The sequence below is a fragment of the Populus euphratica genome, unplaced genomic scaffold (genome assembly GCF_000495115.2).
Source record: "Populus euphratica unplaced genomic scaffold, PopEup_1.0 scaffold46.1, whole genome shotgun sequence".
Taxonomy (NCBI): Eukaryota; Viridiplantae; Streptophyta; class Magnoliopsida; order Malpighiales; family Salicaceae; genus Populus; species Populus euphratica.
This window is the reverse complement of record NW_011499852.1, coordinates 307,904-335,041: the sequence shown is the minus strand read 5'-3', so window position 1 is coordinate 335,041 and position 27,138 is coordinate 307,904. Positions and strand designations below refer to the sequence as shown.

The 27,138-nt window shown below is 30.9% G+C and overlaps 2 protein-coding genes across 2 annotated transcripts; one reads left to right on the top strand and one right to left on the bottom strand.

The window, feature by feature from the left end:
- The first annotated feature begins 13,048 nt into the window (after positions 1 to 13,048).
- Positions 13,049 to 20,212, top strand: LOC105121711 (membrane-associated 30 kDa protein, chloroplastic-like). Its single transcript, XM_011020449.1, has 11 exons — positions 13,049 to 13,313; positions 14,061 to 14,185; positions 14,312 to 14,422; positions 14,666 to 14,730; positions 14,838 to 14,919; positions 15,768 to 15,842; positions 16,462 to 16,532; positions 16,627 to 16,709; positions 17,557 to 17,621; positions 19,455 to 19,529; positions 19,827 to 20,212. Exons 1-11 carry the CDS (start codon positions 13,154 to 13,156, stop codon positions 19,938 to 19,940), a joined length of 1,026 nt encoding a protein of 341 aa, XP_011018751.1. The 5' UTR covers positions 13,049 to 13,153; the 3' UTR covers positions 19,941 to 20,212.
- A 1,556-nt stretch (positions 20,213 to 21,768) lies between these two features.
- On the bottom strand, positions 21,769 to 27,124 carry LOC105121712 (diphthamide synthesis DPH2 family protein). The gene is made up of 10 exons (XM_011020450.1): positions 26,930 to 27,124; positions 26,652 to 26,851; positions 26,452 to 26,560; positions 25,445 to 25,802; positions 24,817 to 24,886; positions 24,620 to 24,687; positions 23,742 to 23,857; positions 23,541 to 23,647; positions 22,872 to 23,011; positions 21,769 to 22,345 (listed from the first exon to the last, which is right to left on the bottom strand). Exons 1-10 carry the CDS (start codon positions 27,008 to 27,010, stop codon positions 22,104 to 22,106), a joined length of 1,491 nt encoding a protein of 496 aa, XP_011018752.1. The 5' UTR covers positions 27,011 to 27,124; the 3' UTR covers positions 21,769 to 22,103.
- Between the last annotated feature and the right edge of the window lie 14 nt (positions 27,125 to 27,138).

Genomic DNA, 27,138 nt, shown 5'->3' with positions numbered 1-27,138 from the left:
CTACACCCTTTTCATCTTCATCCTATGTACAACAACCAAATCCATTCAAAATTTCAAAATCCTTAAAAAACATAATTTATAATATTTTTTTTTTAAAAAAAAAGAGTTGGAGAGAGATGAAGGTGATTATTGGTGCTTTTCGAGATCCATCATTTTTTATAAATTGTGTTTGTGAAAACCTCTCTTAATTCTAAGATGGATCATCTATTATATGTTTGAGTTTCTGCATAAGAGAGATTTGATTATTTTTTATTTAAAAATTTATGTTAATCTATGATGTGAAGTGTAATTTGAAAAAAATTAAAGTAAAAAAATAATTAATTATAAGATGTTAAATATAATTTTTCCAAGGAAAAAAATAATATGTTTTATATTGAGATTTATATGTTCACGTACGTGAGGTTGATTAAAATTGTTGGTTTTACAACCATTTAATGATAATATTATTAAAAGAATAATTTAGATAATAAAAGTTGTTGATTTTATAAATTTTAACTTTGAAATTATTATCGAATTTTTTTCTTCTAAATATACCAAATCAATAAGAGATTCTTAAAATCATTTGCAGGATTTCACAAGTTAGCCCCTAACTAATTCCTTACTATTAAAACTTGCATTGTTGAATTTTTTTATGAGTTTTTGATTGTATTGTTTGATTACACTTATGACTTTATTAGGATTTTTTTTATCCAAAAAGAAGTTTCATTGATTGAAATTGGGTAATTTTAAAGCTTACTGCATGACAATTACACATCATATAAGAGCAAAAAAGAAAAAAACAATTAGCAAAGTCTAAACCTAGACTCAAATTAAGTATATGCCTTAAACTATGCTAGGGAGACTGTTGCTTTTATACATCACCTTCTCCATGTGTTATCATGATCTTCATATTCATGTCCTTCACTTGCAGGAATCGAGAACAACCACTTATAAATCAAATGAGAGGACGGGACAGAGAAATGTGGACCTCCAATTCTACCTCCAATAGAAAACACAGCATCTCCTCGACCACACCAAGCAATCCGATGAACTTATATTAATGCACGATGCAATGTCATGTTTTATGCTAGGTTTTAAAAAATATAAGAAAAAACAATTAAGACGATGCTAGAATTTAAAAAAAAATAAAAAAATTTAAAATTCAGATTATTAAGTCGATTGAGTTTAATAAATTAAGTTAATTTAATAATATTAAAAAATAACCATAATTTAATAATATTAAAAACTAAGTAAACTCGAGCGAATTTTCTAAATCCAATTTAAAATTTTTAAATTTTAACTTGTGAAATCTCAAACTTGAGTTTAGTAAAAAAGCTCAATTTTCAAGGAAAAAAACTGATATCAACTTATGTTAACTTATTAAACATGTGACTTAAGTCATTTGACAAGAAGATCTAATTTTTAACTAATCAAATGTTGAAAAAAAAATTAAAAAACAAAATCAGTTATGCAAAAGGATAAAAAAATAGCTATTACAAGCCAAGATTAAAATCGGACCCACCTGAGTCAACCAACCAAATTCATATATCAGATTATAGGATCGAGTAACCTGATAGAAAGAAAAATAAAAAAAATCATGAAACCTTTTTAAAAAAAAAACTCATGACCCATGCCATTTAATTTAAAATACCATATATGAAAAAATCACGAAACCCAATTCTTTACCAATTAAATAGTAAAGGATATGAATTTTTTTAAAAAAATTCAACCACATAAAAGGATCCACAGAATAAAGAATAATTAAAGACCATATAAAATATGTGAGTTAACTTGGATTAACTCGTTAAATCCACAAGTTAGATCATAAAATTGAAAAAGAAAATAAGTAAAAATAATAATGTTAATCCATGTTAACTTATAAAGCTCGTGACTCGAGGCATTTGATAAGAAACACTAAACCTGAAAAAAAGGATAAAATTAAAAGAAAATTAATTATACAAAAGGATCCAATAGAAAAAATAAAAATTAAAAGAATGAGGGTTAAATTTGAAATAAATAAGAGGATGGATAATTTTGGATTGAAGGGTTAAATTGAAAAGAAAAATTCACAAAATAATTAAAAGAAGAAATTACCAAAAAAATGAGGATTGAATAAAAAAAATAACAAATTAAATATTTTTATTAAAGGATGAAATTGAAAACAATTCAAAGTTTACAAAAAGGAAAATTAAGAAATAAAAAGAATTAGACCGAAATTAAAGAAACAAAAATTAATAAATTTAGTTTGAAGGGTGAAATTGAAGAAAAATAAAAAGCCTACAAAAAAAGCTAAGGAAAAAAAATACAAATCAAAGAATGAGGACCGACACTCAAATACACCCCACTAAGAGGGTTACCATAAAATTTATATGGTTAGCGTGAGTTTCAAGGGGAAAAAAAAAAGAACATTATCGGTGACAATATGCCAAGAAACAACCAGCATACGTCATTTCTTTAGGAAGAGGATGTTGTATGGAATCTAGTCACGTGGCGAAAGGAAATTTTTCATCATTGGAGTCAAGCCCAAAACTTGAAATTAACCTGAAACCAAAAATCTTACCAAGCTCACATTTATTTTTTTAGGTGTTTTCAAGGTAAAAAAAAAAAACTTAATATTAATCCTTTTTATCATATGAAATCTTTTGACACTTAAATTGACCGTTTTGATTGCCTATATCTTCTCTAACAACAACTTTCTCTCTCTAAACTGAAATCTAGCAACCCTTCTCTCTCTCTCTCCTTCATATAAAAAAGGATAAAAAAAGAGAAAAGTTAAGTTTGGTACCAAGATGTATTTTTTAAAAAATTATAAGTATCGGTTACCAAGTAACTTAAAAAAACAAGGGAACTAAAATGAACTTTTCAAACAAATTACACACTTACAACCTATTTTATATTTTTTTTACTTTAATTCTCTATCTTTTGATTTGACCTCCACCCCAAAAGAAATATGAAATTTGGCTCCAATTTGGAATTAAAATGGCTCAATTGTACTAAAAAAAGTTTGAGAATTAAATTAATTTTTTTAAAAAATTCACTTTACAATTCGTAGTGAACTGTGAAATACTAAACAATGAAAATAACAAGAGTATTTGACCCATAAGCTTTATTTATTAACTTATTTTTTGTTAATAGAGTCTAATTTCATCTTTAAGAGACATTAAAACAATTTGTTATTACTTATATTGTGATTGATTGGTGAAAATGTTAGTATACATCATCAGTTATAATATTTAACATTTTTATTTGTGGAAAGGTTGATAAATGTCAATAATACATTGACTAGAAATAGTTGTTAATCAAGAAAAAGATGCTTGTCTTATATAAAGAGTGGTGCATAGTCACCGGTTACTAGAAAAGATGGTGCATTGCATAAAAATATGTAGTTGTGTAAAAAATATACTATTTGATTATAAAAATATTGTTTGTATAAGATTGTGTGTGGTGCCATGTTTTAATTCTCTAAAACTTAAAAACACGTTCTTGCTAGAATTGAAAATTTACTAGGTATAACCATTAGATCGAGGCTCAAACAATAACAAAAGGTTATCACCTACTAGCTATGGTGTTATTGTTTGAGCAAATGCTAAAACCACAACAATTCGATATATAACCTAAATAAAAAACAAATTATTATTATTATTATTATTATTTGGTTTACAAACCCATTTATCATTAATTATGGCCTTCATTGCTTTGTTCACATGATTGTGCTCCAGCTGAGTAATTGGTATGGTTTCAAACCATGTTGCGCAATTACCATCTAAATTTATTATGATTTATCATCAACAAGATTTTTAAAGGTTAATCATTCCATTTGATAGTCTAAAAAAATAATTATTCAATTGTAATGTATGCCTATACTACATTCATAGGGCTTAACTAGTCTTTATTCATATCCACATACACTCAAAAAAAAAAATCTTTCTTTATAATAAAATGGTAAAAACTCTTATTTTATTTATATATTTTTTTTAATTTTTTAATTATATCACGTGCTATTCAATTTTATCTAATTTGAACCTACTAACAATCGTATTACATTTTCCCATTAAAATGCTAATATGAATAAATAAAAGAAAAGAAGTAAATAACTAACAAAAACAACAATAACTAGTCAAATGACTTTCGCTTCACTATAATTTGTATCAAAAGGTTTTTTGTAATGGAAAAAAATACGTAGATGCTGTTAATGCATTTTTGTGTATTGAGAAAATTTTTAATAGTGGACTAAAAGTTAATGTGTGTTTTTAATAAAATTGATCAAAAATTATATGCATCAATAAATATAAAAATAAGTTGTTAAAGTTAATTATCAAGAAGTTAAGAAATGGATGTAGATTAAAATATTTTATTTCATGTTATGAGAAGCTTTTAAAATATTTTCATCTAATTATATATTGAAAGATATTTTTTTTACAAGAAAAGCACTAATTTAAATTTTATTGAAATAAAATTATTTTAGAGTATAATTGTTCCTTTTCTTATCATAAATGTTTTTTTAATATAGCTTCTGGAGGCATGTTGTTTGTTCCCTAAAACTAAAAGTAATTAGAATCAATATATAAGAAAACCTTTTAAAGATCTAAAATAATGATTAGAAAGAAGACATCTTCTTAATTAAAATTTTCTTTACCTTATCGATACAAATCTCTTTTTATGACAACTTTTTTACTAGAATAATTATTTTTTATATAATAACTTATTAGAATCACAAAAGCAAGTTTTAGTAAAGAAAAAACTTGTGTTTGATATTTTTTATGCAAATGTATTTAAAAAAAGAAATAATATACAATATGTTGTCTTATGTATGAAAACTAACCATTTCAGGTGGCGAGAAAATTGATTTTAAACCCTTTTAATATAAAATCCACTTCCAACACTTTTCTAACCTAAAAACTCAAGTAAAACATTCTAAATACTTCAATAAATCCGTTAACATCCTTAAATTAGTCTTTAATCTTCCTTAAAATGAAAAATTAACTCAATTAAAAAAAACCTCGAGCCTTAATTTACCTTTTCCTCGTAGATGAAGGGTTAAAAAACCATAACAAAACTATTCTTATTAAATGAAACTTGTCAACAACAAAAACAACTTTTTTGGTGGTTGAATTGTAGCAAACCGACACACTTCTTCTCTCCTCTCATGTTTCCTTATGATTCTCTCTCTCTCTTTTTACTCTCAAATCTAGGGATTAAAAAGTAAATAAAATAAGTTTTTGAACCATAATATAAAACTTCAAGAAACATGAACCAAAAATGAAAAACAAAACCTTACGAATTAAAATAATAAAAAAATATGCTCATGCATTGTAAAAAAAAAAACTGAATATTTTTTTAGTTTCAAATTCAGTCCCTAAAATTTCAATTATTTTGAATCAATCAAATTAAATTTTATTTTGTTCAATCAAGTATTAACCCAACATCAAAAAAATTTATTGACATTGCTATAACCCTATATCAAGCCAACCAAAATAAAGCATTAAGGTCCAATCATACATTAATTTAATGTGAAAAGATCAAATTAAAAAGAATAAATCTAATGACTAAAAAAAATGAAATGACAAAAAAAGAAAAGAAAAAGGAAAACACCACGAGTCACTAATGCAATCCATAATCAATTTTGTTTTTCTCTCATATTGCATTTCCATCTATTTTCTTAATATTTCTTTCATTTTGCATTGTCTCATATGTTCATAATTTTAAATATCATTCCATGATTTATTGAATGTCAATTTTACAAAACCGAATTATATTTGTTGTTAAAAATAATAATTAAATCTGATATAAAAATAATTATTAGCCTTATTTGTTATTTTAGAGAGAATACATGTAGAAATTGAGGAGAAAAGAAAAATGAAAAAAAATAATAATAGATCACTAGAGCCATGCCATCACCACACACTGCTAGAAAAGGAAACCTCCACCTAAACGATTCCAAAGGCATTAAGGAAGATTGTCTTAGGAGCTTGGAGGAAATCGCAAGTGTTGTCATAGTGTGATAGACTTCCTCACACGATGATATGCGTGTTATACGAGTTATAAAACATTATTTTTTTATTTAATTTAGTTTTTGATTTGGCAAAAAAATAAGTTGAATTAAGATGCCCGGACACCCACGTTAATCTAAAAAAAAAAAAGATGCACGAGCCTTGCCATCCTTTATACGGAGCAGCTATGGATAGTTTCTATGATTTCAATCAATGTGCACAAGCAATAAAATAAATTCTTCGAATCAATTTACACAATTCCTGGAATTTTTTCATTTTAATGGGTTTTGTTGATAAATTAAATAGGATAATTAGGGAAATCAAGAGGAATTTTGAAGATACAACATGAATTGTCCATCGAGCTTTACGTTGACTACACCCTTTTCACCATCATCCCCTGTACAACAACCAAATCCATTCAAAATTTCAAAATCCTTAAAAACCATAATTTATAATATTTTTTTTAAAAAAAAAGAGTTGGAGAGAGATGAAGGTGATTTTTGGTGCTTTTTGAGATCCATCATTTTTTATAAATTGTGTTTGTGATACCTCTCTTAATTCTTAGATGGATCATCTATTATTTGTTCGAGTTTCTGCATAAGAGAGATTTGATTATTTTTTATTTAAAAATTTATTTTTTATTTAAAAAATTAAAGTAAAAAAATAATTAATTATAAGATGTTAATTATAATTTTTCCAAGGAAAAAATAATATATTTTATATTGAGATTTATATGTTCACGTGAGGTTGATTAAAATGGTTGGTTTTACAACCATTTAATGATAATATTTTTAAAAGAATAATTTAGATAATAAAAGATGTTGATTTTATAAATTTTAACTTTGAAATTATTATCTAATTTTTTTCTTCTAAATATACCAAATCAATAAGAGATTCTTAAAATCATTTGCAGGATTTCACAAGTTAGCCCCTAACTAATTCCGTACTATTAAACTTGCATTGTTGAATTTTTTTATGAGTTTTTGATTGTATTGTTTGATTACACTTATGACTTTATTAGGATTTTTATTTATCCAAAAAGAAGTTTCATTGATTGAAATTGGGTAATTTTAAAGCTTACTGCATGACAATTACACATCATATAAGAGCAAAAAAGAAAAAAACAATTAGCAAAGTCTAAACCTAGCCTCAAATTAAGTATATGCCTTAAACTATGCTAGGGAGACTGTTGCTTTTATACATCACCTTCTCCATGTGTTATCATGATCTTCATATTCATGTCCTTCACTTGCAGGAATCGAGAACAACCACTTATAAATCAAATGAAAAGAGGGGACGGAGAAATGTGGACCTCCAATTCTCCCTCCAATAGAAAACACAGCATCTCCTCGACCACACCAAGCAATCCGATGAACTTATATTAATGCACGATGCAATGTCATGTTTTATGCTAGGTTTTGAAAAATATAAGAAAAAAAAGTTAAGGTGTTGCTAAAATTTAAAAAAAAAAAATTAAAAATTAAAACTCATATGATTAAGTCGATTAAGTTTAATAAATTAAATTAATTTAATAATATAAAAAACAATCATAATTTAATAATATTAACAACTAAGTAAACTCGAAGAAATCTTCTAGAATTGACTTAATCTTTCAAAATCTTAACTTGTGAAATCTCAAACTTAAGTTTAATAAAAAAAGTTCAATTTTCAAGAAAAAAATCGATGTCAACTAGTGTTAACTTATTAAACATGTGACTTAAATCATTTGATAAGAAGCACAAAAAATGCCTCAAAACCTAATTTTTAACTAATTAAATGTTGAGAAAGAAATTGAAGAAAAAAAATCAATTAGGCAAAAGGATTAAAAAAAATAGCAATTATAAGTCAAAATTAAACTTGAGCCCACCTGGGTCAACCCACCAAATTCACATGTTAGATTATGAGATCGAGTAACCTGATAAAAACAAAAATAAAGAAAATTATGAAACCTTTTTTTTTCAATTAAAAAAAAACTATCATTAACTTTTAATACTCATGACCCAAGTCGTTTGACTAAAAATACCATTTATAAAAAAATCATGAATCCCAATTCTTTACCAATTAAATTGTAAAGGATATGAAATTTTAAAAAACAATTCAACCACAAAAAAGGATCCACAAAATAAAGAATAATTAAAGGCCATATAAAATATGCGAATTCACTCGAATTAACTTGTCAAATCCACAAATCAAGTTATAAGATTGAGAAAGAAAATAAGTAAAAATAATAATGTTAACCCATGTTAACTTATAACGCTCGTGACTCGGGTCATTTGATGAGAAACACTTAACCTGAAAAAAATCATAAAACTTAATTTTCAATAAATCAATATGAAAGGTTGAGATTAAAAGAAAATTAATTATACAAAAGGATCCAATAGAAAAAATAAAAATTAAAAGAATAAGGATCTAATTTGAAATAAATAAGAGGATGGATAATTTTGGATTGAAGGGTTAAATTGAAAAGAAAAATTCATAAAATAATTTTTTAAAAAAAATTACCAAAAGAATGAGGATTGAATTAAAAAAATAACAAATTAAATATTTTTATTAAAGGATGAAATTGAAAACAATTCAAAGTTTATAAAAAGGGGAATTAAGAAATAAAAAGAATCAGGACCGAAATTAAAGAAACAAAAATTAATAAATTTAGTTTGAAGGGCAAAATTGAAGAAAAATAAAAAGCCTACAAAAAAACTAAGGACAAAATATACAAATCAAGGAATAAGGATCAACACTCAAATACACCCAATTAAAAGAGCTACCATGAAATTTTAAATGGTCAGCATGAGTTTCAAGGAAAAAAAAAAAAGAACATTGTTGGTGACAATATACCAAAAAATAACCAGCACACATCATCTCTTGAGAAAGAGAATGCTACATGAAATTCAATCATGTGGTGAAAGGAAGTTTTTTATCATTGGAGTCAGGCCTAAAACCTGAAATTAACCCAAAATCAAAAATCTTACCAAGCTCGCATTTATTTTTTAGGTGTTTTCAAGGTAAAAGAAACCTAATATTAATTATTTTTATCATATGAAATCTTTTGACACTTAAATCAACCATTTTGGTTGCCCAAATCTTCTTCAACAACAACTTTCTCTCTCTAAATTGAAATCTAGCAACCCTCCTCTCTCTCTCCTTCACATAAAAAGGGATTAAAAAAAGGGAAAAGTTAAGTTTGGTACCAAGATGTATTTTTTAAAAATTATAGGTACCAGTTACCAAACAGCTTAAAAAAACAAGGGAACTAAAATGAATTTTTCAAACAAATTACAAATTTGCAACCTATTTTATATGTTTTTTGTTTACTTTGATTCTCTATATTTTGATTTAACCTCCACCCCAAAAGAAATATGGAATTTAGCCTCAATTTAGAATCAAAATAGCTTAATTGTACTAAAGAAAAGTTTGAAAATTAAATTAAATTTTTTAAAAAATTCACTTTACAATCCACGATGAATTGTGAAATACTAAACAATAAAAATAACAATAGTATTTGACCCATAAGCTTTATTTTTTGTTAATAGAGTCTAGTTTTATCTTTAAGATTAAGGTTACGTGTACTTTAAAATTAATAGGATTTTCTATCACTTTCTTCTATTCATCATTAGGTTTATTAACTATGGCATCAAAACAGAAGCTATATATTCTTCCAAGATTGAGAAGTCATTGTTAATTATGGCATTAAAACAATTTATTATTAATTATGTTGTGATTGATTGGTGGAAATGTTAGTATACATCATCAGTTATAATATTTAACATTTTTATTTGTGAAAAGATTGATGAATATTAATAATACATTGGCTAAAAATAATCATTAATCAAGAAAAAGATATTTGTATGGAAAGTGATGCACAGTCACCATTTGCTAGAAAAAATGGTGCATTGCATAAAAATATATAGTTGTACAAATAATATGTTAGTTGACCATAAAAATATTGTTTCCATAAGATTGTGTGTGATGCCATGTTTTAACTCACTGAGACTAAAAAACATGTCCTCGCTAGAAGTGAGAATTTACTAGGTATAGCCATTAAATGGAGGCTTAAACAATAACAAAAGATTATCACCTTCTGGCTATGATGTTGTTGTTTGAGCAAATGCTGAAACCACAATAATTTGATATATAGTCTAAACAAAAAACAAATTATTATTATTATTATTATTTGGTTTAGAAATCTATTTACTGTCAATTATGACCTTCATAGCTTTGTTCACATGATTGTGATCCAACTGTGAATAATTGGTATGGTTTCAAATGATGTCATGCAATTACCATCTAAATTTATTATGATTTATCATCAACAAGATTTTTGAAGGCTAATCATTCCATTTGATATAGTCTAAAAACACAATTATTCAATTGTAATGTATGCCTATATCACATTCACAGGCCTTAACTAGTCTTTATTCATATCCACATACACTAAAAATATAATAATCTTTTTTCATAATAAAATGGCAAAATTTTTATTTTATTTATATGTTTTTGTCAATTTTTTAATTGTATCACATGTTATTCAATTTTATATAATTTCAACCTTCTAACAATTGTATTACATTTTCTCATTAAAATGCTAATATGAATAAATAAAAATAAAAGAAGTAAATAACTAACAAAAACAACAATAATAACTAGTCAAATGACTTTCGCTTCACTATAATTTGTATCGAAAGGTTTTTCTGTAATAAAAAAAATATGCAGATGCTGATAATGCATTTTTGTGCATTGAGAAAAATTTTAACAGTGAACTAAAAATTGATGTGTGCTTTTAATAAAATTGATCGAGAATTATATGTATTAATAAATATAAAAATAAGTTGTTAAAGTTAACCAAAAACCAAGTCAAGAAGTTAAGAAATGGATGTAGATTAAGATATTTTATCTCATGTTACGAGAAACTTTTAAAATATTTTCATCTAATTATATATTGAAAGATATAGTTTTTTGCAAGAAAAGCACTAATTTAAATTTTATTGAAACAAAATTATTTTAGAGTATAATTGTTCCTTTTCTTATCATAAATGTTTTTTTAATATAACTTTTGGAGGCATGTTGTTTGTTCCCTAAAAACTAAAAATAATTAGAATTAATATATAAAAAAACCTTTTAAAGAACTAAAATAATGATCAGAAAGAAGATGTCTCCTTAATTAAAAGCTTCTTTATCTTATTAACACAAACTTCTTTTTGTGACAGTTTTTTTATTAGAATAATTATTTTTTATATAACAACTTATTAGAATCACAAAAACAAGTTTTAGTATAGAAAAAACTTGTGTTTGATATTCTTTATGCAAATGTATTCAAAAAAAGAAATAATATACAATGTGTTGCCTTATGTATGAAAACTATCCATTTCAAGTGGCAAGAAAGTTGAGTTTAAACCCTTTTAACACAAAACCCACTTCCAACACTTTTCTAATCTAAAAACACAAATAAAACACCCTAGATACATTAATAAATCCATTAATAACCTTAAATTAGTCTTTAATCTTCCTTAAAATGAAAAATTCACTCAATTGAAAAAAAATCTCGAGCCTTAATTTACCTTTTCCTCGTAAATGAAAGGTTAAAAAACCATAACAAAACTTTTTTTATTAAATCAAACTTGTCAACAACAAAAATAATTTTTTTGGTGGTTGGATTGTAGCAAACTAACATGGATCCTCTCTCCTCTTATTATGATTCTTTCTCTCTTTTTTTATCTCTAAAAAATAAGGATTAAAAAGTAAATAAAATAAGGTTTTAAACTATAACATAAAACTTCAAGAAACATGAACCAAAAATGAAAAAAAAAAAAAAGAAAAACCTTGAGGATTAAAATAATAATAAAATATGCTCATGCACTGTGAAAAAAAAGACTAAATATTTTTTTAGTTTCAAATTTAGTCCCGAAAGTTTCAATTGTTTTGAATCAATCAAATTGAATTTTATTTTGTCCAATTAAGTATTAACCCAGCATTCGAAACTTTTTATTGACATTGTCAGAACCCCATATTAAGCCAATCAAAATAAAACATTAAGGTCCTATTATACATTAATTTAATATGAAAGGATGAAATTGAAAAGAATAAATCTAGTGACTAAAAAAATTGAAACAACAAAAAAGAAAAAAGAAAACATTATAAATCACTGTTGCAATCCATAATCAATTGTGTTTTTCACTTATATTGTATTTCCATCTTTTTTCTTAATATTTTTTTTCATTTTGCATTGTCTCATGTGTTCATGATTTCAAATATCATTCCATGATTTATTGAATATCAATTTTACAAAACCGAACTATATTTTTTGTTAAAAATAATAATTAACTCTGATATAAAAGTAATTGGTAGCCTTATTTGTTATTTTAGAGAGAGTAAATGTAGAAATCAAGAAGAAAAGAGAAATAAAAAAAAAGAAAATAATAATAAATTATTAGAGTCATGCCATCATCACACATTAATAGAAAAGGAAGCCTTTACCTAAACTATTCCAAAGACATTAAGGAACACTGACTTAGGAGCTCGGAGAAAATTGCAAGTGTCACCATAGTATGGTAGACTTCCTCACATGATGATATACGTGTTACACGAGCTATAAAACATCATTTTTTTATTTAATTTAGTACTTGATTTGGCAAAAAAATAAAGTGAACATTTGTTTTAGTTTTTAATTTAGTCTCTAAAGTTATAATAATCTTGAATAAATAAAATTGAATTTATTCTGACAAATCAAGCACAAATTTAATGTTAGATTTTTTTTTTTGACATTACAAGAACCTTATATCAAGCTAACTAAAATAAATCATCAATGTTAATATCAAATTAATTTAATATGAAAGGACTAAGTTAAAAAAAAAAACTTTAGTGATTAAAAAAATCAAAGAATAATAATAATAAAAAAAAACTATGAGCAAGACTACAATACAAATAGTTTGTTTCTATGTGTAAAGGAAAATGACGATGAGTTTTAGCTTCTTTTTAATAATAATTTAATAATGAATTAATTTAATTAACAACAACAGCAATAACAAAATCGAACCCGGTTCACCTTGCGATATTAGGGTCCGGCTCAGACGTAATAAAAAACCGAAATTGACAAACGTGTTATCGAGTGATCCTGGTCTCTTCCCCTTCTATCCTGAAAACCAAAGATTTATGATTACCAAAGCAGCAAAATTGAAACTCGCTTAAAAATGGCCATAAAATCACAGTTAATTTCAGGATTAACCCTGCCATTGCCACACCCTCCTTCTACTTCTTCAAGCTCCAACAGCAACAGCAACAGCAACAGCAATACTATTTTGAGTCTGGTGAAGAGGAGGAATCTCAAGACATCGTTTTTCAATGGTGGAGGTACGTGCTTTATTTGTTGTGGTGCATGTGTTTATATGTATCTGTTTTATTTTTTAATTTTGGTCCCTAAATTTGATCCTTTTTTGGATATTTAGGTCCTTTTTTCCATCTAAGTTTGGTGCTTTATAGTGTTGAATGTGAATTGAGAGGAGACCCAGATGCTATAATTCGCTGTTTTTTATGTTAATGGCTTTTTTTTTTAGCGATATGAGTGAAGGATTTTTGGATTCTTTGTCTTGTGTGGATTTTCTTATTAAAAAAAAATATACAGGGATAGGCAATTGTTAGCTTTAGAGTAGTAATTGTGTGGAGCCCAATTGTATGTTTCTATAGTTGGTGTCTTTTAGGGGTGATAAATAAGGAGACCCTTTTGGATGAATTTGTAATATCTACGGTGGAGTGTTGTGATTGTGAGGTGGAATTTGGTAGGGGCTGATTGTTTGAGGACCAATGAATTCAACTGAGCGTTACAAGTCACAAGAGTTGATGGGGTTGGCTGTATGGATGTTCTTGATTGTTTTGTTCGGTTTTGGGCTGAATGTTGTTTGTGAGCTTTTGGTATTCTGAATTTGAGTAATTTGATGTAGATCTTTGACAAGTTTAATAATGGTATTGTCACAAGCATAACAGAGTATCTCTATATAAATGCCAGCAATCTGATTCAGAATACACATTTCTGCAGTTGGAACTGCACTTGCGTGTTTAAACACACATTGATCTATTTGCTGAATTTAATTTTGCTTGCAGTTGAAGCTCTAAAAATTACTAGGATTAGGACCGGTCTATCAACTCGGTCCCATTGTTATGGACAAGGTGGAGGTGCTCTTGGAACTCGTATGAACCTTTTTGATCGGTTTGCTAGAGTTGTGAAGGTGAGGTCCTGGATTGATTACCTGCATTTATGGACTGATACTGTGGTGTTCGTTAATGACCAACATTGCTAAAAATTATTAATTTTTCTACATTAACCAACATGGTTTAGCTTTCTTCTGTCACAGTCATATGCAAATGCAATTGTAAGTTCCTTTGAAGATCCTGAGAAAATCCTAGAGCAGACAGTACTTGAAATGAATGATGACCTAACAAAGATGCGTCAGGCCACAGCACAAGTAATTGATCTTGCATTTGTTTCCTTCTTTAGCTACTATTGGTTCTCTCTTCCTTCTTCTCTTCATCTTTTCTCTTCTTCTTCCTCAATATATGAAGGTATAATATGTTAAGTATTTAACACTGAAATGGCAGTATCATTAATGAATATAAAATGTCCAGGCTTTTCAATACCCTGCCTGTGTGGAATTTCTTTATTCTTCCTCCTTTTCCTTTATGATGTTCTTCTTTTATATTTTCTCTAGGTTTTGGCTTCTCAAAAGCGTTTGGAAAATAAATATAATGCTGCTCAACAAGCTTCTGAAGAATGGTAACCATGGTTGGAGTTACTATTACAAACAAGGGAAAACTCAATTAGATTTGTTATTTTGACTGCATTCTTATCATATAAATGAAGCATTATTTTGCACTGTGTAGGTACCGTAAGGCACAACTTGCTCTTCAAAAGGGAGAGGAAGACCTTGCACGTGAAGCTCTTAAGAGGCGTAAAACCTATGCTGTAAGTTCAATGTTCCTGAAAGAGACTATGTGGTGTTTGAATTTGTCCATTTCTAGCTTCTGTTTTGCACCAAGTACCTCTGCATTACAAAGCAATAACAGTACTTGGACTAAAGGTCTAGGTATCAAACAAGGTTAACAATTCTAAATGCTACTGCATTGGCATTCAAGCCTTGTTGCGCTGCTGTTGGAAAGAGATGGAGAAAGAGAGCGAGAAAAGGAAAAATCTTTTTTCTTGAATTAACAGTCCATAAGAATTTGTGGGCTAATTTAGATGTAACCTCTCTGCTAGTTCCATCATATGTTTTAATACTTTATGATCGTGTGATTTTGTAAATTTTAGTACTGCTTTAATATATTGTGCTAGCAAAGAGTAATTCAATCTAGATGATGAGAACACATCGGTAACTAATATCTTCCATTTTCTTAATTTGTTATCAATTCATAATTTTCTACTTTGAGTATCCCCAGTCTGTAAAGAACCAAGGATAGATGATTTTTTATGAATGTTGTTACTTTGATTGGCAGCTCTGTGTTCACAGCAGCTTCTGATAAATAATGCTTAATCTAGAAGAGCAAATATTTTACAGGGTTGTTCCTCAACTTAATGCCCTCTTATCAAGTACATTCTTTATCACCTTCAAAAAAGAAAAAATAATTCCCTCATGTTTACCGAACACTGTTACTTCTAAAATAACAAATGTGGAAGTTGCTGTTATTTGTTGTTGAGAATTCAGGTGTGACTGTAAACAAAGAGTTGTTCAGATGTTGCAAGCTGAATGGGGAAGTGTTGTCAAATTTACAAAGGAATCCTTGGGAAAGTTAATTGTTCTGCTTTCATTTTTGCAGGATAATGCTAATTCTTTCAAAGCACAACTTGATCAACAGAGAAGTGTTGTTGAAAATCTCATCTCTAATACTCGGGTATGCATATTCTTATGATTCCTACATCATGCTTCTTGTGAAAATAACTTGTGTATTGTCATTGGTTTGGCCTGTCCTAAACTGAACATTCTTAGGTAATGGTTCATCCTGTACCCATGAATTTATTTGAATTATGGTACATAAACATTTATGAGATATGGTAGAAAATAAATTTCCTGCCAGGAACAGAATGAACGTGTTCAATAAATGTCAAATTCCTAATTAGTTTTGGGTTGAATTCAGGATGAGGCATAGATAGAAATAAGGTATTAACTTATTGTTTGTGATCAGTTGCATAGTAATAATTTGAGTTCTTAAATGGAAGTGATTTGGTGAGATATGGAGGCAATTTGCCTTCTCTTCCTTTCTTGTAACAATAAACCAAAGATAAACATTAAAAGATGCTTGAGATTCTCCTGTTTTAGGATTTTGTTTGGTGCTGGAAGCTGACAGGTGACATTTTTTAGAATCCTTTTGGTAAAGATTTCCAAATTTACTTGGCCATATTTCATGCTGCTTTTCCTTTCTAATTTTTGGTTTTTGTCCTTTCAATAGCTATAATGATATATTAATGACTTTGTGGTAGTTTTTTTTTTAATGAAATCGATTTTATGTGTAGTTATTGGAGAGCAAGATACAGGAGGCAAAATCAAAGAAAGATACTCTGAAAGCACGTGCTCAGTCTGCAAAGTTGTCTCTACCCCCAGTTCCCCTCTCTTAGTAGTTTTATTTCTTTGTGTTACCTTTCTAATGCTTGTTTTTCTGTGCACTTCTGTTCCTGTAGGACTGCAACCAAAGTGAATGAAATGTTGGGAAATGTTAATACAAGTAATGCACTATCAGCTTTTGAAAAAATGGAAGAGAAAGGTAAGGTGTTTGAAACTAATCTCTTCATTGAAATTCTGTTTGGTATGCATTTCCTGCCGTCCTCTCCTATATTCTATGAAGATTTTGACAGTTTCAGATAATATACTATGGAAACAGAACATTATGACGTGTGATATATCTGTGGTTCTAGAATACACCTACATGTAGACAGCACACTGTATGCACACAACTGTTTTCCTTTATCTCCATGTCAGTCTACCAAAAACTCAATCAAGCTACAATCATTCTTTTCTCTCATTTTGTTTCAATGATTATGTCTCCAAATTGATTCTTTGTAACTGTGACCTGGATAGTTACCTAGGGTGTGTGTTTAACTTTTCCATTACTTTCCAGTCTATTGATGCTCATATAATGATGCCTATTGTTGATGTCAATTCGAATTCCTTCTGTTACCTATTCGTGCAGTGTATTTAGGATCCACGGTATCACTTCTCTGTATCCTCCACTAACATGGCTGACCAAAAAATTTCAGCTGTGTTTCTCCCGCATCATCTGAAAGTTGCAGTCCCCCCCTTTCAAAAATGTTTTTCTTCCCCGGAGCTATCAATTTGGATATTAAGAGCACCATGTTATTCACCAGTTCCTTCATTGAATAATCCATAGATCCATAGTACCTTCAGTTGGATGCTGTTTATGTTTATCCTTGATCAAATGCGATTATTGGTCACTAAAAATCATGCTTGCAGCAAGTCATCTGGATCCCTTGTTGATTGTCCTGGATTATGGCATAGTGTGGAATCTTGTTGACATCTAAGATCTTTTTTCTGTATGCTCCCCGCCCCCTTCTCCCTCTTTCGCCCCCGGCCCCCCTCTCCCTTTTTGATAGTATTGGCAATGGAATCAGAAGCAGAAGCTCTTGGCCAGTTAACTACAAATGAGCTTGATGGAAAGGTATTTATTTTTCTCCGTCAACTATTTTTTATACTTGCGCCTTCTATAATTTTTAAGAATGTTCTTGAGCTAAACTGTTCTCTGTCCAATTCTCCCTTTATAAATTGTTGGAAGCATCCTTGTTTGCTTTTGTTGACCTTTACATTCTTATTGTGCAATGAGTTGGCAACTTTTTATTTATGTATTTATTAATTTTGAATTGTTAATAAAAGTATGCTAAACACAAAGACATATAGGCATGGCCTGACTTCCATAACTGATTGGCTAAAACTATCTGGTGGGGACGACTTCCATAACTGATTGTCTAAAACTATCTGGTGGGGACACTGGACTCAAGATATTGTTTATGTACTCATATGATCATGGACGATGGAGGGTAAACCAAACCATTGAGAAATTAGGCTTTAATTTATATTTTGGTTTAATTTATTTGAACTGTTATTTAAGGTTTATTAATTAAGGCTTTATTTATTGAGCTTGATTTAATTATTGTTGGATATTTTACTTAGTGGGCTATAAGCTCAATTGCTTGTTTCTAGTTAGGGTTTAAATATTTATATCCTACTTTTCTAAATGTTAGACAATTATTGATGAATTGAATAAAATTTGCAAAGTTGCATACTTTTCCAACCCCCATTCTTTCTCTTCTTCAGCTTTTGCTTCTTATTCTTTGGTTTTTTCTTCTTAGCTTCTTGTTTTCTCTCTTCTTAGCTTTTTACTTCATCTGCTATCTCTTTTGTCCCACATTAACTTTGGTATCAGTGCATAGGCTTTTAATTGTTCTTATAGTTAATTGATCTTTTAGGACTTGTGAAAATCCTCAAAATTCAACACAGTTCCTAAACCCTAAAAATTATGTAGAATCATCATCAACAGTTGATCTAGACTTGAAAGAAAAAAAATCCATTTAATCTTTTTGCTTACAGCTTGGGGGCAAAAAAACTACTTTTCATCTTCAAATCTCTTTTGTCCCGCATCACTAGCACATGCATACATGCACACATTTGTACAATTGTGAGATTGATTTCAACCAGGCCAAACCACACAAACATGCAGTTAGGCCCTATTTAAAAGTCTGTAAATTTAGCAAATTTAATTAACTTCAAATTCATTTTCTCTATTCATATTTCAGAGCTAACATTAGTTATATAGAAATGAATTCAATTGTGGTTAACATGATTGAGAAGCTGTGTTGGCTACTGCCTTCTCTTCTTTTTGGTTTTCTAGTTCCATTTCCTTTCTGCAGCAACGGCTTACTCTTTCTCCTCTTCTATTTATTAACCGATGTTAAACTGCTAATATGGCAAGGAAAGGCCTGGTTCTAATCCAAGGGGGGTTTCTTGAGTCCCTTTCCATGAACTTCTTTGGCCCTTGATGGGCCGAACATCCGTTGGAATAGAATTTGGCATTGACGTTTTACCCCTGAAAGCTAAAATGCGTGATGGATCTGACTTCAAGTGGAGTCCTTCAAATGGGTCTTGAAGAAGAAATTCTCATTCAGCACATAAATACGATGGATGATGTATAATTAAAGGGTAGCTATTAATGTGGGCTGTTGGGAATAACACAGATAAGTTCTGGATTAGGGTATTTGAAAAGTGAAGGAGTTTTAACTTTTTGCCTTTACTATGACAACATATTTCTGGAACTTTCCATTGAACTATATATTTCTGCATGATTTTTACTCCAATTCCTGCTTAAAACCAGCTGCTGATCATCCCAATCTTATTACCATATGAAATAGCACTTTTAACTTCACATTTAATGGTTTCTTTCCAGAAAGGAGATTTCTTTGTGATCCTTACCATTCTTTTATGTTCGTTGTATATGCAGTTTGCATTGCTTGAAGGATCATCAGTTGATGACGACCTTGAGAATCTGAAGAAGGAACTTGCTGGTAGCTCAAAGGTTTGCCTCACACAACTTGCTAGTATATGAGAAAAAAGGTGCCCTGTGATTTTCTTGTCATGTATAGCTCAACTCAACAAGGGCTAAATAATTACTGTCATAGCCTGTTTGATTACTTGTAAAAAATCATATCCTGGTATTCGAATCATGGATGGTGACCATGGAACCAGGATGAGAAATTATGAAATCTACATGATTTTGGATGGAAATAATCGTTGTGACTTTTCTTCTTGTAAAATTTGTGTAACTTCCATTTCCTTTTTCTTTGACTACTATTTCTTTGATCCTCTGAAACAGAAAGGAGAACTTCCACCCGGAAGAACAGTTGTCACCAACTCAAACAATCCATTCCGAGATCCTGACATCGAGATGGAGCTCAATGAGTTGAGGCAAAAGAGAAATAACTTTTGAAGCATTTAATACTTCCATGTGCGAACACCCAATTCGTACTTGCGAGTATAGTATTGGATTAGGTCTTTGCTTTGCGAGCAAAATACTCTGTAAAGGCCAAATAGATGATCGCTGTATAGTTGAGCCGAATTAAAACAGGACAAGTTTTTTTGAATTGGCTTGATGTTAAAAACCATTGTCACGTTGCAATTATAATCTATATTGCATGTGTGCGTGACAGCAAATTGACTTGCATTTAAAATGATAACTGGTAGCAGATTTGACCATTTAAAGATGGCGTTTTTTTTATGGGGCTTCAGATGCCACCTTTGCCGCAGTGTGAAGTGTGAAATGTGACCATCGAGCCAATTGTTCACTTGTCACAGCCAGCACGAGCGATGAAGGCTGCTTCTTCGCAGCTGTAGACAACAGTAATGCAACGGATGATTTTGGCTGTGCCCTAAAACGAGAATTCTTTACACATTCTATTGCACTTCTTATATGTGTCATAGGCTTGACTAGGTGCGAGCAGGCAGGCTTCCGAAACAGGTAGGAATATTCCATGACACATTCGATGATCGATATGCAAGAGCATGCAGATAAAAACCGATCCCAACACGTGAAACCATGCAAATGTAATTTATGGGAATGAAATTGAAAGAAACACAAAGTTCAGTGACTGAAATAAAAAATAAAAAATAAAAACTTAAATGATCTAAAAATGGGAAAAACTAGCTATAAATTGTGGGGTGAGTACGTTAATGTGAGAGGACGGAACAATGATGCTACCGTTAATCCCCATTCTATTACTTTATACTGTTAATGAGTAGGTAATTCAACACCGGGTTTGTTACACGGAAGCCTTAGCAACCCAAGCAAAATTCCTTTATTTTCCAAGAGAATTAATTCCAAGCATACAATGGTACTCCCTTTTGTGGGTTTTTTTTTTGTTTTAATTTAATTAGTTTTGGGCTTTTCATAGGTTATTCTGGTCACCGTCACCCTCTTTTAGCCACAAAAAATTTTAAAAAACCACGAAACACTTCTAAACTACAAGCATATATAGAAAGTTTAAAATTCATTTTAATAACCAATCAAACAAAAAAAAAATCGCAAGAGTTTCTTTTTATATATAAAAAAAGGAGCTAGCTTTTGCATCCCATTGTTGTTTTTTGTTTCCGAAAGATATTGGATTTACTTGGTCATTTTTGCCTCAACCGGTCTAATTTAATTAGTTTTAGATTTTTAAAATAGAAACTAGGGTTTTTATGGGTTTTTTCCCGGTTTAGTATTTTTAATTATTTGTTTTTAGTTCTATTAGTTGATGATTTTTTTCTCACCCCTATCACCCACCTTTATATTTCCACAAGCCAAAAATAAGCACTCAAAAGCTCCAGGTAGAGAAACTCCCGTATACAAAGGCGACTTGCTTGAGCAATTTTGAGTGCATTTTCGACCATAAATTTTGAAAAAAGGAGCCATCTCTTAATCATTTATGTCGTCTTAGTTTCTATTTTAAGCTAGCATTTGCGTAGTGTGCAGGCAACACGGGTGTTGCCGGAGGAATGTGCAAGAGCCCATCATTAGACACTCTCCAGTTTATGAAATGGCAGAAAACAGCATGGGTTGTTGGCTTGCATCAGGACCCAGCGTCAGAGTCCCTGGTCACTAGTTTTATTCATGACGGAGGGACTTGTGGATTTCTTTAATGGTTTTATGTACAACAAACAACACTGTGAAGCCAAGCTCCGAGTCATCAAATCACCGTGTCAACCCATCAGGTTAGATCAAGATTTCATAACTAAACTTGACTCGTACATACTTTAACAAAACAGTGAACGCAGGAAAGCAAAATGAAATCACATTCTCGCATTTATAGCAAAATGCAATAGCCAATTCTATCTTTGTTGCTGTTGTTGATTGTCATTTCCTGGGATTACAAAACCAAATGCGAAGAAAGCAAACACAAATATTTTATCCTTGTTTCCATGCAGGTAAACCCAACAACAAAATGGACCACTACAAAATTTTGATCAGGCATCACTTGTCAAGAAGCAAAACATGGACCTCAATTTTCTCCCAGCCAGGCTCACCCCCCAGAAATTCCAGGAGCTCGCTTCCAGGGTGAACCTTTGACTTCCTCTTGCTATGTCTCACAATTTCAGTAAAATAACCAAAACTTTCCTACTCGCCTTTCTCATGTTGGTAACCTGATGCCTTTCCAGTTCTGCCAATTAGATATGGCTCCAGCATAGAATTATCACCGTGCATGTCAAGACCATGGTAAGATCGAGTTGCAAAATAATCTGCCCCGGATTGCACTGTGCCCTTGGTGAGAGAATTAGAACTTCTGTCCTGCAATTTTAGAGCCTTCTCGGTTGCATTTGCCAAAGCTAGAACTCCTTCATTTTCTTCTTCTTTTTTCTCTGTTTGTGCAACAATTCAAATATGTTGTTAAATCACTATAGCATGTAAGATGTGGAGTGAATGCATCAATGGAATTCTCAAGAAAGTTTAGGTAAGGTTACAATAAGTTCAACATCTCAAAGCAAATCATGGTCCATAATTTGATAAAAGAGAACCCAAGACTCACAAATATGAGAAAATAATAGATGATGAATCACCAATTCATCTAGTGCATTTTTTCACTTCGCTTTCCATCACTACACCACCATTAATAATAATGAACATTTACTATTTCATCGAGAAAAGAAAAACTAATGCTGAAACAATGAAGAGTAATAAATTCCAACATGCTTTTCATTCATGACAATGTAGAAAACGAGGATAGAATTATGGTATTGTCACCATGGCCTAGTCCCTTTTCTATCATTAACAAAAGTAAACAACAACAGCTTAGACAATCATTCATTATTTCCAGGTTTTATCATTCAAAGGTACAACTTCAATAAATCCACATGCAACAGAGAAACTGGAAGCAGGTAAAACTACCTTGCAAATCAAAATCTTCAACATATCTGCCTTGCACAAAAGAAAACCGTGCTTCTTCAGAGTAACTCTTCACTTCCACTGGAGATGCAGTAATCAAATCCCTGAATTCCATCACATATGCTCCTGTCCATTCACTTCCTCTGCAAAATGCAATTCTGATAAATGAATTTGGAAGTGAATGAATACCAAGAATTCCCGGGATGATGAATTCTATATGTAAACATAAATTTTGGAATGCAATTAATCTCTCCAAATCCCCTCCATCCACCTTACAATGCCAACTCAAAAGTCAAATCACGGTCTATATGTTGCTCTGATGTGGCATCGCTCTGTTTTTAAGGGGGGAGAGAATAAAATGGAAGAGATAGAGGTTTATTCCAGTGAAGAGGAATAACGAACTGCTGGAACTATTGCCGCTGCTTTTGTAAGTATGATGGATAACCTGCTTAGCCTACTCTTCTAGGTAGATGGCAGAAGCACCTGCTATTAGACTATCCCTTGGGTTTCAAAGGAGGAAAAAAATTGGAACCACATAACTTAACCTATTAATAATTAGGCGGAACAGAACAAAAGGAAAAGAGGAGATCGATGAGATTTACAAAATCGAAGTTGGATTAAGCATTTTGCTAGGAAGTCAATTTTTAGCTTGCAGGTGTAACAAATTCAAACCTGTTGAAAGCTAGCATGGCCTCAAATGGAGTAATAACTGGAGCATAGAACTCTTTGCTATCCAATAGAGCAGTTTGGGCACAGGAGACATAGATAAAAACATCACACTGCCACAAACAGAATATTGTCATTATGCAACTCAAGATTCTAACATCCATAACTAAAAGTAGACAATCTTCTGAGTCAGATAATTGGGTTTACTTCAGGGAAGTTGGCAAGCTTTGCAGGATTTGGCCTTCCCATGACAAGAGTATAGACCTTTTTCCCTGCACCAGTGATCAGGTCTTTCATCTGATGGATCATATTGAGGTAACCAGCTGCACCAAATGGAAGCACATTGGACAATTGATTGTCTATACTACTTTAAGAATAGAACACTAGTAATACATTATCTATAAGCATACAGCATGTATTAGTCCCAAGAAGTAAGAAGAAGAAACTTTGTAGTATTCCAGATATCATGTAAAAAATGGTCTTGTTGTCTTAAAGCAAAGCTAAAATGAACAGATCTTATTAACTATGATGTTCATTCTCCTAGGAATATTAGAATTCAAAGGAATAACCATACACAAGCAGGATATCCCATAGTCATTCAAAGTCAAACCCAGGAAAAATTTCCAGATTCTGGTAAGATTTCCCATCAATGGGTGTTTATTATTCTAAGACAAACTCTGGGAACTAATGTCAACGAAAGACCAATAGATAAGAACTAGAATGGTGAAAAAAGTGCAGATCACCGGAGTTTGACTACATGCACATCTAAGTGTGGCGTATGTATATATACATATACACGTTGCACATATGCACACAGAGGCATAAAAGGGGATAAAATTAAGAATCCAGTTCTCAGCAGGTAAAAGAAAGGTCTTGAAAGAAGAGTGCAGAACATGAACATGCTCAGGATTCAGGAACAAATGGGAGTGCATTTCAAAACTGCACAGGAGCCAGAGTTCCAGACTGGTATAAAAGTGAAAGTTAAATAGTAACATAATGAAATTCTGGAAAGATGACCCTGGAATGCAAAACCACAGATGTAACTATCAATACGAAATTAGATAAAAACACCAGAAATGACATACCTACTCCGAGAGTTCCCACCAAAATCCCAACAATGTTAGCATCTTTTGCCTTCTCCACTAGGTAATATCTGCATGTAATATCACTAACACAATGAATCAAGCAACAGAGCTACATGACATGAATACATAAAATAAGGAGGAAAAAATTCAGAGAAGAAGACAAAGGGAGAACAAAACTTTTATCTCATAAATAATACCTACGCTTCAGAATCCTTCTCTGTTGAGATAAATCTGTTCCCAAGAAATTTCCATTGGCATCATATCTGACTAAAACCACCGCCACCAAATCAAATTCAGCATTTGTTTAAAAAGATAAAAGAAAAGAAATACAGCTGGCGTATTTTAATATTGGATAGTACCCAGATATGCAGATGCTTAACTGAAAATGTTTCACATTCTGAGCAATTAAGAAAATAATTTTAAAGCAATCAAATCAAAATATTTTGAGGTTCTCATAACCATACTAGCAAATAAGCTCAATGAGAAAAATACATGCATAAGCATAGCTTGAATTTAAAAGGAAAAACACCATATCAATAATATCAGAAGATAAACAGGAATGGAGCTAACATGGCTTATAAATAAAGGCAGTTACGCAACCAGAAACTGAAAATTTTCTAGGTTGCCGGGAAGAATTGTAAACACAAAACATACACACAGAAGCACAGTAATACAAACAAGAATATCTCCACCACCATCAGAATTCAGACACCTGAATTATGGTAAAGCAACAAATGCAAGTTATTCATTAAGCAAACACACATATGTGAATATCCAAAAAACAATTCACAGAAAATTTAATGCAAACATGGCAACAACTTCTACCTATTTCGCATCCATTGAATGTGAGTACAACATTTGCAAATGCTGAATTGTCTGAACCAATCCATAAAAGCAAGTAGTCCTCCATTTTTTGTCCACTAGGTAATTCCCAGCTCAAGCCTCCAATGGTGTGTCTAGAACAAGCTGCCACACCAAGTTCATCGCTAACCTCACCATCACCTACTGACCTGGGAAGCCCACCAGAATCTTTATGGCAATCGGGAGGATTTATTAATGGACACATAACTTCCGCAAAATGAAATACAGTCTTGGTTTTGGACCCAGATAGTGTGGATGCTGCTGCTACCAGTTCCTCTCTGATATATGGAATTGCATGTGCATATTCCAGTCCAAAAAGCACCTATATCCAAAAATAAGTAATTGCGCAATTGTGCTTGCTGGCAGTAAGCTATGCCAGAACAATCAATTCTTTAAACTTCAAAACACGCATTTATCATAAGATCCTATCATCCAATGTCATAGTTGCCATGAATATAAATAGCAACATTATGTTGTACCAACAAAAGTCTTTGTTACATGGATAGTATATCTCAAATAAAGGTGTGTTTTATACCTTCAGAATTATAACACCCCCAAATTATTAGCAGACAAGAAAATCAGTAACTCCATGTTTGGTTTTTTTTCTTTTAGGCTCAAGGGTAATCAATGCCTGATATAGCTACAGGCACACACTAGCCAGCTAGTAGAGTTAGTAAGGGATTCTACCAACAAGACTCAATCAATCTCCTTCACTGCGGATGGAGAAATTTACAAGCAAAAAGGAATTTAAAGCACCAACTCAACTTGATTATCACAATTTTGACCTTAACAGCTACAGAGAAGCCACTAAGATTTTCTAGACTGTGATGGACAAGCAAGCAAATTATGAACCACCCTACATGCTCATCATAAGTTCAACTACAACTACATTGCTCAAATCACGATAAAGTAGTACCACATTGCTATATGGATCGCTTTCAAAATTCGTACATTGCAACATTATATCATACCAGAAAGGGCTTGCAGTTATTTGAGGCATAATTCGATAAACTTGCAGCACAACTTGATACATCAATCATAGCTTTTCCAAAAACAAAGAAAGCCGGAAGGGTCGATGTCCTGCCAAAATCAAACACTCAAAAACATTAAAAAAAAAAAGAAGAACAAACAAGCTGAAATGTAAGAAATGAAGATAAAAAGTAGTACTCACGGGCTAAGGCAAGTGTGTCCGTAATGAATAACACAATCAGCATTGATACGTGAAGCTCCTACTTCATCAACACAACAACTTCCATACGTTGAATCCGCCATTACAAACAAACTAACCCCAATTTGTTCTTTCAGTTTCCCAATTTCCTCCCTCAAAACTCTCACCACTTTAGTACAATCCTTCAGTAACTCATCTGGAAACTATTTTTTTAAATAATAATATATAATTAGCAAAGAAAAAGAGAGGTTTTAGCCATGTAATTAATTATTATTAATTACCTGTAAAGCGACTCTGGTGAAGTTTCTGCTGTGAATGAAATCCACTGTCCGGTCAATTTCGTAAATCTCCATCAAATCCATGCCTAAACTTGAAGTACAGAGCCTTCTCTTTCTGCTGTCTGCACTGGAGAAGGAGGAGGACTGGAAGAAGCGTGCGCAAACATTAAACAAACAGACTTTAACACTAACATGGATACGAGTGTAAGAAA